Below are 10,844 nucleotides of genomic sequence, written 5' to 3'. Positions count from 1 at the left end.
AGGTGTGTGTCAGTGTAGTGCTTGTCCCCAAATAGGTGTGTGTCAGTGTAGTGCTTGTCCCCAAATATGTGTGTGTCAGTGTAGTGCTTGTCAGCAAATAGGTGTGTGTCAGTGTAGTGCTTCTTCCCAAATAGGTGTGTGTCAGTGTAGTGCTTCTTCCCAAATAGGTGTGTGTCAGTGTAGTGCTTCTTCCCAAATAAGTGTGTGTCAGTGTAGTGCTTCTTCCCAAATAAGTGTGATTCATTGTAGTGCTTCTTCCCAAATAAGTGTGATTCAGTGTAGTGCTTCTTCGCAAATAAGTGTGAGTCAGTGTAGTGCTTCTTCCCAAATAAGTGTGTGTCAGTGTAGTGCTTCTTTTCAAATAAGTGTGTGTCTGTGTAGTGCTTCTTCCCAAATAGGTGTGTGTCTGTGTAGTGCTTCTTCCCAAATAGGTGTGTGTCTGTGTAGTGCTTCATCACAAATAGGTGTGTGTCTGTGTCATGCTTCTTCCCAAATAAGTGTGTGTCAGTGTAGTGCTTCTTCCCAAATAAGTATGTGTCAGTGTAGTGTTTCTTCCCAAATAAGTGTGTGTCAGTGTAGTGTTTCTTCCCAAATAAGTGTGTGTCAGTGTAGTGCTTCCTCCCAAATATATGTGTGTCAGTGTAGTGCTTCCTCCCAAATATATGTGTGTCAGTGTAGTGCTTCTTCCCAAATATTTGTGTGAGTGTAGTGATTGTCCCCAAATAGGTGTGTGTCAGTGTAGTGCTTGTCCCCAAATAGGTGTGTGTCAGTGTAGTGCTTGTCAGCAAATAGGTGTGTGTCAGTGTAGTGCTTCTTCCCAAATAGGTGTGTGTCAGTGTAGTGCTTCTTCCCAAATATGTGTGTATCAGTGTAGTGCTTCTTCCCAAATAGGTGTGTGTCAGTGTAGTGCTTCTTCTCAAATAGCTGTGTGTCAGTGTAGTGCTTCTTCCCGAATAGGTGTGTGTCAGTGTAGTGCTTCTTCCCAAGTATGTGTGTGTCAGTGTAGTGCTTCTTCCCAAACAGGTGTGTGTCAGTGTAGTGCTTATTCCCAAATAGGTGTGTGTCATTGTAGTGCTTATTCCCCGATAGGTGTGTGTCAGTGTAGTGCTTCTTCCCAAATAGGTGTGTGTCTGTGTAGTGCTTCTTCCCAAATAGGTGTGTGTCTGTGTAGTGCTTCTTCCCAAATAGGTGTGTGTCTGTGTAGTGCTTCTTCCCAAATAGGTGTGTGTCTTTGTAGTGCTTCTTCCCAAATAGGTGTGCGTCAGTGTAGTGCCTCTTCCCAAATAAGTGTGTGTCAGTGTAGTGCTTCTTCATAAATAGGTGTGTGTCAGTGTAGTGCTTCTTCCAAAATAGGTGTGTGTCAACGAACTGCTTCTTCCCAAATAGGTGTGTGTCAGTGTAGTCCTTCTTCCCAAATAAGTGTGTGTCCGTGTAGTGCTTCTTCCCAAATAGGTGTGTGTCAGTGTTGTGCTTCTTCCCAAATAAGTGTGTGTCAGTGTAGTGCTTCTTCCCAAATAAGTGTGTGTCAGTGTAGTGCTTCTTCCCAAATAGATGTGGGTCCGTGTAGTGCTTCTTCCCAAATATGTGTGTATGAGTGTAGTGCTTCTTCCCAAATAGGTGTGTGTCAGTGTAGCCCTTCTTCCCAAATACGTGTGTGTCTGTGTAGTGCTTCTTACCAAATAGGTGTGTGTCACTGTTGTGCTTCTTCCCAAATAAGTGTGTGTCAGTGTAGTGCTTTTTCCCAAATAAGTGTGTCTCAGTGTAGTGCTTCTTCCCAAATAGATGTGGGTCCGTGTACTGCTTCTTCCCAAATAGGTGTGTGTCAGTGTAGTGCTTGTCCCCAAATAGGTGTGTGTCAGTGTAGTGCTTGTCCCCAAATATGTGTGTGTCAGTGTAGTGCTTGTCAGCAAATAGGTGTGTGTCAGTGTAGTGCTTCTTCCCAAATAGGTGTGTGTCAGTGTAGTGCTTCTTCCCAAATAGGTGTGTGTCAGTGTAGTGCTTCTTCCCAAATAAGTGTGTGTCAGTGTAGTGCTTCTTCCCAAATAAGTGTGATTCATTGTAGTGCTTCTTCCCAAATAAGTGTGATTCAGTGTAGTGCTTCTTCGCAAATAAGTGTGAGTCAGTGTAGTGCTTCTTCCCAAATAAGTGTGTGTCAGTGTAGTGCTTCTTTTCAAATAAGTGTGTGTCCGTGTAGTGCTTCTCCCCAAATAGGTGTGTGTCTGTGTAGTGCTTCCGCCTAAATAGGTGTGTGTCTGTGTAGTGCTTCTTCCCAAATAGGTGTGTGTCTGTGTAGTGCTTCTTCCCAAATAGGTGTGTGTCTGTGTAGTGCTTCTTCCCAAATAGGTGTGTGTCTGTGTAGTGCTTCATCACAAATAGGTGTGTGTCTGTGTCATGCTTCTTCCCAAATAAGTGTGTGTCAGTGTAGTGCATCTTCCCAAATAAGTATGTGTCAGTGTAGTGTTTCTTCCCAAATAAGTGTGTGTCAGTGTAGTGTTTCTTCCCAAATAAGTGTGTGTCAGTGTAGTGCTTCCTCCCAAATATATGTGTGTCAGTGTAGTGCTTCTTCCCAAATATTTGTGTGAGTGTAGTGATTGTCCCCAAATAGGTGTGTGTCAGTGTAGTGCTTGTCCCCAAATAGGTGTGTGTCATTGTAGTGCTTCTTCCCAAATAGGTGTGTGTCTGTGTAGTTCTTCTTCCCAAATAGGTGTGCGTCAGTGTAGTGCCTCTTCCCAAATAAGTGTGTGTCAGTGTAGTGCTTCTTCATAAATAGGTGTGTGTCAGTGTAGTGCTTCTTCCAAAATAGGTGTGTGTCAACGAACTGCTTCTTCCCAAATAGGTGTGTGTCAGTGTAGTGCTTCTTCCCAAACAGGTGTGTGTCAGTGTAGTGCTTATTCCCAAATAGGTGTGTGTCATTGTAGTGCTTATTCCCCGATAGGTGTGTGTCAGTGTAGTGCTTCTTCCCAAATAGGTGTGTGTCTGTGTAGTGCTTCTTCCCAAATAGGTGTGTGTCTGTGTAGTGCTTCTTCCCAAATAGGTGTGTGTCTGTGTAGTGCTTCTTCCCAAATAGGTGTGTGTCTGTGTAGTGCTTCTTCCCAAATAGGTGTGCGTCAGTGTAGTGCCTCTTCCCAAATAAGTGTGTGTCAGTGTAGTGCTTCTTCATAAATAGGTGTGTGTCAGTGTAGTGCTTCTTCCAAAATAGGTGTGTGTCAACGAACTGCTTCTTCCCAAATAGGTGTGCGTCAGTGTAGTGCCTCTTCCCAAATAAGTGTGTGTCAGTGTAGTGCTTCTTCATAAATAGGTGTGTGTCAGTGTAGTGATTCTTCCCAAACAGGTGTGTATCAGTGTAGTGCTTATTCCCAAATAGGTGTGTGTCAGTGTAGTGCTTATTCCCAAATAGGTGTGTGACAGTGTAGTGCTTCTTCCCAAATGGGTGTGTGTCTGTGTAGTGCTTCCTCCTAAATAGGTGTGTGTCTGTGTAGTGCTTCTTCCCAAATAAGTGTTTGTCTGTGTAGTGCTTCTTTTCAAATAAATGTGTGTCTGTGTAGTGCTTCTTCCCAAATAGGTGTGTGTCAGTGTAGTGCTTCTTCCCAAATATGTGTGTATCAGTGTAGTGCTTCTTCCCAAATAGGTGTGTGTCAGTGTAGTGCTTCTTCTCAAATAGCTGTGTGTCAGTGTAGTGCTTCTTCCCAAATAGGTGTGCATCAGTGTAGTGCTTCTTCCCAAATAGGTGTGTGTCAGTGTAGTGCTTCTTCCCAAACAGGTGTGTGTCAGTGTAGTGCTTCTTCCCAAACAGGTGTGTGTCAGTGTAGTGCTTATTCCCAAATAGGTGTGTGTCAGTGTAGTGCTTCTTCCCAAATTGGTGTGTGTCTGTGTAGTGCTTCTTCCCAAATAGGTGTGTGTCTGTGTAGTGCTTCTTCCCAAATAGGTGTGTGTCAGTGTAGTGCCTCTTCCCACATAAATGTGTGTCAGTGTAGTGCTTCTTCCCAAATAAGTGTGTGTCAGTGTAGTGCTTCTTCCCAAATAAGTGTGTGTCAGTGTAGTGCTTCTTCCCAAATAGGTGTGTGTCAGTGTAGTGCTTCTTCCCAAATAGGTGTGTGTCAGTGAAGTGCTTCTTCCCAAATAGGTGTGTGTCAGTGTAGTGCTTCTTGCCAAATAGGTGTGTGTAAGTGTAGTCCTTCTTCCCAAATAGGTGTGTGTCAGTGTTGTGCTTCTTCCCAAATAAGTGTGTGTCAGTGTAGTGCTTCTTCCCAAATAAGTGTGTGTCAGTGTAGTGCTTCTTCCCAAATAAGTGTATGTCAGTGTAGTGCTTCTTCCCAAATAGATGTGGGTCCGTGTAGTGCTTCTTCCCAAATAGATGTGGGTCCGTAAAGTGCTTCTTAAAAAATAGGTGTGTGTCAGTGTAGTGCTTGTCCCAAATAGGTGTGTGTCAGTGTAGTGCTTGTCAGCAAATAGGTGTGTGTCAGTGTAGTGCTTCTTCCCAAATAGGTGTGTGTCAGTGTAGTGCTTCTTCCCAAATAGAAGTGTGTCATTGTAGTGCTTCTTCCCAAATAGGTGTGTGTCAGTGTAGTGCTTCTTCCCAAATAGGTGTGTGTCAGTGTAGTGCTTTTTCCCAAATAGTTGTGTGTCAGTGTAATGCTTCTTCCCAAATAGGTGTGTGTCAGTGTAGTGCATCTTCCCAAATAGGTGTGTGTCAGTGTAGTGCTTGTTCCCAAATAGGTGTGAGTCAGTGTAGTGCTTCTTTTCAATTAGGAGTGTTTCTGTGTAGTGCATCTTCCCAAATAGGTGTGTGTCTGTGTAGTGCTTCTTCCCAAATAGGTGTGTGTCAGTGTAGTGCTTCTTCCCAAATAGGTGTGTATCAGTGTAGTGTTTCTTCCCAAATAGGTGTGTGTCTGTGCGGTGCTTCTACCCAAATAAGTGTGTGTCAGTGTAGTACTTTTTCCCAAATAAGTGTGTGTCAGTGTAGTGCGTCTTCACAAATACGTGTGTGTCAATCTAGCGCTTCTTCACAAATACATGTGTGTCAATGTAGAGCTTCTTCCCAAATGAGTGTGTGTCAGTGTAGTGCTTCTTCCCAAATAAGTGTGTGTAAGTGTTGAGCTTCTTTGCAAATACCTGTGAGTCAGTGTAGTGCTTCTTCACAAATAAGTGTGTGTCAGTGTAGTGCTCCTTCCCAAATAGGTGTGTGTCAGTGTAGTGCTTCTTGCCAAATAGGTGTGTGTCAGTGTAGTCCTTCTTCCCAAATAAGTGTGTGCCCGTGTAGTGCTTCTTACCAAATAGGTGTGTGTCAGTGTTGTGCTTCTTCCCAAATAGGTGGGTGTCAGTGTTGTGCTTCTTCCCAAATAAGTGTGTGTCAGTGTAGTGCTTCTTCCCAAATACGTGTGTGTCAGTGTAGTGCTTCTTCCCAAATAGATATGGGTCCGTGTAGTGCTTCTTCCCAAATAGGTGTGTGTCAGTGTAGTGCTTGTCCCCAAATAGGTGTGTGTCAGTGTAGTGCTTCTTCCCAAATAGGTGTGTGTCTGTGTAGTGCTTCTTCCCAAATGGGTGTGTGTCTGTGTAGTGGTTCTTCCCAAATAAGTGTGTGTCAGTGTAGTGTTTCTTCCCAAATAAGTGTGTGTCATTGTAGTGCTTCTTCCAAAATAAGTAAATAAGTGTATGTCAGTGTAGTGCTTCTTCCCAAATAAGTGTGTGTCAGTGTAGTGCTTCTTCACAAATAAGTGTGTGTCAGTGTAGTGCTTCTTCCCAAATAAGTGTGTGTCAGCGTAGTGCTTCTTCCCAAATAAGTGTGTGTCAGTGTAGTGCTTCTTCCCAAATAAGTGTGTTTAAGTGTCGAGATTCTTCGCAAATAGATTTGTGTCAGTGTCGAGCTTCCTTCCAAATAGGTGTGTGTCAGTGTCGTGCATCTTCCTAAATGGGTGTGTGTCTGTGTAGTGCTTATTCCCAAATAGGTGTGTGTCAGTGTAGTGCTTCTTGCCAAATAGGTGTGTGACAGTGTAGTGCTTTTAACCATATAGGTGTGTGTCAGTGTAGTGCTTCTTCCCAAATAGGTGTGTGTCAGTGTAGTGCTTCTTCCCAAATAAGTGTGTGTCAGTGTAGTGCTTCTTCCCAGGTAAGTGTGTGTTAGTGTAGTGCTTCTTCCCAAATAAGTGTGTGTCAGCGTAGTGCTTCTTCCCAAATAAGTGTGTTTAAGTGTCGAGCTTCTTCGCAAATAGATTTGTGTCAGTGTCGTCTTTCTTCCCAAATAGGTGTGTGTAAGAGTCGTGCTTCTTCACAAATAGGTGTGTGTCAGTGTAGTGCTTCTTCCCAAATAGGTGTGTGTCAGTGTAGTGCTTCTTCCCAAATAGGTGTGTGTCAGTGTAGTGCTTCTTCCCAAATAGGTGTGTGTCAGAGTAGTGCTTCTTCCCAAATAAGTGTGTGTCAGTGTAGTGCATCTTCCCAAATAGGTGTGTGTCAGTGTAGTGCTTGTTCCCAAATAGGTGTGAGTCAGTGTAGTGCTTCTTTTCAAATAGGAGTGTTTCTGTGTAGTGCTTCTTCCCAAATAGGTGTGTGTCTGTGTAGTGCTTCTTCCCAAATAGGTGTGTGTCAGTGTAGTGCTTCTTCCCAAATAGGTGTGTGTCAGAGTAGTGCTTCTTCCCAACTAGGTGTGTGTCTGTGTAGTGCTTCTTCCCAAATATTTGTGTGTCAGTGTAGTGATTGTCCCCAAATAGGTGTGTGTCAGTTTAGTGCTTGTCCCCAAATAAGTGTGTGTCAGTGTAGTGCTTGTCAGCAAATAAGTGTGTGTCAGTGTAGTGCTTCATCCCAAATAGGTGTGTGTCAGTGTAGTGCTTCTTCCCAAATATGTGTGTATCAGTGTAGTGCTTCTTCCCAAATATGTGTGTATCAGTGTAGTGCTTCTTCCCAAATATGTGTGTATCAGTGTAGTGCTTCTTCTCAAATAGCTGTGTGTCAGTGTAGTGCTTCTTCCCAAATAGCTGTGTGTCAGTGTAGTGCTTCGTCCCAAATAGGTGTGCATCAGTGTAGTGCTTCTTCCCAAATAGGTGTGTGTCAGTGTAGTGCTTCTTCCCAAATAGGTGTGTGTCAGTGTAGTGCTTCTTCCCAAATAGGTGTGTGTCAGTGTAGTGCCTCTTCCCAAATAAGTGTGTGTCAGTGTACTGCTTCTTCCCAAATAAGTGTGTGTAAGTGTAGTGCTTCTTCCCAAATAAGCGTGATTCAGTGTAGTGCTTCTTCCCAAATGAGTGTGTGTCAGTGTAGTGCTTCTTCCCATATAAGTGTGTCTAAGTGTTGAGCTTCTTTGCAAATAACTGTGAGTCAGTGTAGTGCTTCTTCACAAATAAGTGTGTGTCAGTGTAGTGCTCCTTCCCAAATAGGTGTGTGTCTGTGTAGTGCTTCTTCCCAAATAGGTGTGTGTCAGTGTAGTGCTTCTTCCCAAATAAGTGTGTGCCCGTGTAGTGCTTCTTACCAAATAGGTGTGTGTCAGTGTTGTGCTTCTTCCCAAATAAGTGTGTGTCAGTGTAGTGCTTCTTCCCAAATACGTGTGTGTCAGTGTAGTGCTTCTTCCCAAATAGATATGGGTCCGTGTAGTGCTTCTTTCAAATAGGTGTCTGTCAGTGTAGTGCTTGTCCCCAAATAGCTGTGTGTCAGTGTAGTGCTTGTCCCCAAATAGGTGTGTGTCAGTGTAGTGCTTGTCAGCAAATAGGTGTGTATCAGTGTAGTGCTTCTTCCCAAATAGGTGTGTGTCTGTGTAGTGCTTCCTCCTAAATAGGTGTGTGTCTGTGTAGTGCTTCTTCCCAAATAGGTGTGTGTCTGTGTAGTGCTTCTTCCCAAATAGGTGTGTGTCTGTGTAGTGCTTCTTCCCAAATAGGTGTGTGTCTGTGTAGTGCTTCTTCCCAAATAGGTGTGTGTCTGTGAAGTGCTTCTTCACAAATAGGTGTGTCTCTGTGAAGTGTTTCTTCACAAATAGGTGTGTGTCTGTGTAGTGCTTCTTCCCAAATATGTGTGTATCTGTGTAGTGCTACTTCCCAAATAGGTGTGTGTCTGTGTAGTGAATCTTCCCAAATAAGTGTGTGTCAATGTAGTGCTTCTTCCCAAATGAGTGTGTGTCAGTGTAGTGCTTCTTCCCAAATAAGTGTGTGTAAGTGTTGAGCTTCTTTGCAAATACCTGTGAGTCAGTGTAGTGCTTCTTCACAAATAAGTGTGTGTCAGTGTAGTGCTCCTTCCCAAATAGGTGTGTGTCAGTGTAGTGCTTCTTGCCAAATAGGTGTGTGTAAGTGTAGTCCTTCTTCCCAAATAAGTGTGTGCCCGTGTAGTGCTTCTTACCAAATAGGTGTGTGTCAGTGTTGTGCTTCTTCCCAAATAGGTGTGTGTCAGTGTTGTGCTTCTTCCCAAATAAGTGTGTGTCAGTGTAGTGCTTCTTCCCAAATACGTGTTTGTCAGTGTAGTGCTTCTTCCCAAATAGATATGGGTCCGTGTAGTGCTTCTTCCCAAATAGGTGTGTGTCAGTGTAGTGCTTGTCCCCAAATAGGTGTGTGTCAGTGTAGTGCTTGTCCCCAAATAGGTGTGTGTCAGTGTAGTGCTTGTCAGCAAATAGGTGTGTATCAGTGTAGTGCTTCTTCCCAAATAGGTGTGTGCCTGTGTAGTGCTTCTTCCCAAATGGGTGTGTGTCTGTGTAGTGGTTCTTCCCAAATAAGTGTGTGTCAGTGTAGTGCTTCTTCCCAAATAAGTGTGTGTCATTGTAGTGCTTCTTCCAAAATAAGTAAATAAGTGTATGTCAGTGTAGTGCTTCTTCCCAAATAAGTGTGTGTCAGTGTAGTGCTTCTTCACAAATAAGTGTGTGTCAGTGTAGTGCTCCTTCACAAATAAGTGTGTGTCAGTGTAGTGCTTCTTCCCAAATAAGTGTGTGTCAGCGTAGTGCTTCTTCCCAAATAAGTGTGTGTCAGCGTAGTGCTTCTTCCCAAATAAGTGTGTTTAAGTGTCGAGATTCTTCGCAAATAGATTTGTGTCAGTGTTGAGCTTCCTTCCAAATAGGTGTGTGTCAGTGTCGTGCATCTTCCTAAATGGGTGTGTGTCTGTGTAGTGCTTATTCCCAAATAGGTGTGTGTCAGTGTAGTGCTTCTTGCCAAATAGGTGTGTGTCAGTGTAGTGCTTTTAACCAAATAGGTGTGTGTCAGTGTAGTGCTTCTTCCCAAATAGGTGTGTGTCAGTGTAGTGCTTCTTCCCAAATATGTGTGTATCAGTGTAGTGCTTCTTCACAAATAGGTGTGTCTCAGTGTAGTGCTTCTTCTCAAATAGCTGTGTGTCAGTGTAGTGCTTCTTCCCAAATAGGTGTGCGTCAGTGTAGTGCTTCTTCCCAAACAGGTGTGTGTCAGTGTAGTGCTTCTTCCCAAACAGGTGTGTGTCAGTGTAGTGCTTCTTCCCAAACAGGTGTGTGTCAGTGTAGTGCTTATTCCCAAATAGGTGTTTGTCAGTGTAGTGCTTCTTCCCAAATAGGTGTGTGTCAGTGTATTGCTTTTTCCCAAATACGTCTGTGTCAGAGTAGTGCTTCTTCCCAAATACGTGTGTGTCTGTGTAGTCCTTCCCAAATAGGTGTGTGTCTGTGTAGTGCTTCTTCCCAAATGAGTGTGTGTCAGTGTAGTGCTTCTTCCCAAATAAGTGTGTGTAAGTGTTGAGCTTCTTTGCAAATAAGTGTGAGTCAGTGTAGTGCTTCTTTACAAATAAGTGTGTGTCAGTGTAGTGCTTCTTCCCAAATAAGTGTGTGTCAGTGTTGTGCTTCATCCCAAATAGGTGTGTCAGTGTTGTGCTTCATCCCAAATAGGTGTGCGTCAGTGTAGTGCTTCTTCCCAAATAGGTGTGTGTCAGTGCAGTGCTTCTTCAAAAATAAGTGTGTGTCAGTGTAGTGCTTCTTCCCAAATACGTGTGTGTCTGTGTATTGCTTCTTCCCAAATAGGTGTGTGTCAGTGAAGTGCTTCTTCCCAAATAGGTGTGTGTCAGTGTAGTGCTTCATGCCAAATAAGTGTGTGTAAGTTTAGTCCTTCTTCCCAAATAAGTGTGTGTCCGTGTAGTGCTTCTTCCCAAATAAGTGTGTGTCAGTGTAGTGCTTCTTCCCAAATAAGTGTGTGTAAGTGTCGAGATTCTTCGCAAATAGATTTGTGTCAGTGTCGAGCTTCTTTCCAAATAGGTGTGTGTCAGTGTCGTGCATCCTCCCAAATGGGTGTGTGTCTGTGTGGTGCTTCTTCCCAAATAGGTCTGTGTCAGTGTAGTGCTTCTTGCCTAATAAGTGTGCATCAGTGTAGTGCTTCTTCCCAAATAGGTGTGTGTCAGTGTAGTGCTTCTTCCCAAATAGGTGTGTGTCAGTGTAGTGCTTCTTGCCAAATAGGTGTGTGTCAGTGTAGTGCTTCTTGCCAAATAGGTGTGTGTCAGTGTAGTGCTTTTATCCAAATAGGTGTGTGTCAGTGTACTGCTTCTTCCCAAATAGGTGTGTGTCCGTGTAGTGCTTCTTCCCAAATAAGCGTGATTCAGTGTAGTGCTTCTTCCCAAATGAGTGTGTGTCAGTGTAGTGCTTCTTCCCATATAAGTGTGTCTAAGTGTTGAGCTTCTTTGCAAATAACTGTGAGTCAGTGTAGTGCTTCTTCACAAATAAGTGTGTGTCAGTGTAGTGCTCCTTCCCAAATAGGTGTGTGTCAGTGTAGTGCTTCTTGCCAAATAGGTGTGTGTCAGTGTAGTGCTTCTTCCCAAATAAGTGTGTGCCCGTGTAGTGCTTCTTACCAAATAGGTGTGTGTCAGTGTTGTGCTTCTTCCCAAATAAGTGTGTGTCAGTGTAGTGCTTCTTCCCAAATACGTGTGTGTCAGTG

The 10,844-nt window shown here is 43.6% G+C and overlaps 1 protein-coding gene across 1 annotated transcript in view; it reads left to right on the top strand.

Moving 5' to 3' along the window:
* The first annotated feature begins 5,908 nt into the window (after positions 1 to 5,908).
* The window catches only part of LOC126354133 (keratin-associated protein 16-1-like), a 38,444-nt gene continuing 33,508 nt past the window's right edge, over positions 5,909 to 10,844 (top strand). Inside the window, exons 1-2 of the mRNA XM_050003530.1 lie at positions 5,909 to 5,914; positions 6,122 to 7,100. Coding sequence (XP_049859487.1) covers positions 5,909 to 5,914; positions 6,122 to 7,100 — 985 coding nt within the window. The remainder of the gene's footprint in view (positions 5,915 to 6,121; positions 7,101 to 10,844) is intronic.

This window comes from Schistocerca gregaria, chromosome 3, assembly GCF_023897955.1.
Source record: "Schistocerca gregaria isolate iqSchGreg1 chromosome 3, iqSchGreg1.2, whole genome shotgun sequence".
NCBI classification, from domain to species: domain Eukaryota; kingdom Metazoa; phylum Arthropoda; class Insecta; order Orthoptera; family Acrididae; genus Schistocerca; species Schistocerca gregaria.
Note: the sequence above shows the minus strand (reverse complement) of the source record. Positions and strands in the feature narration are given on the sequence as shown.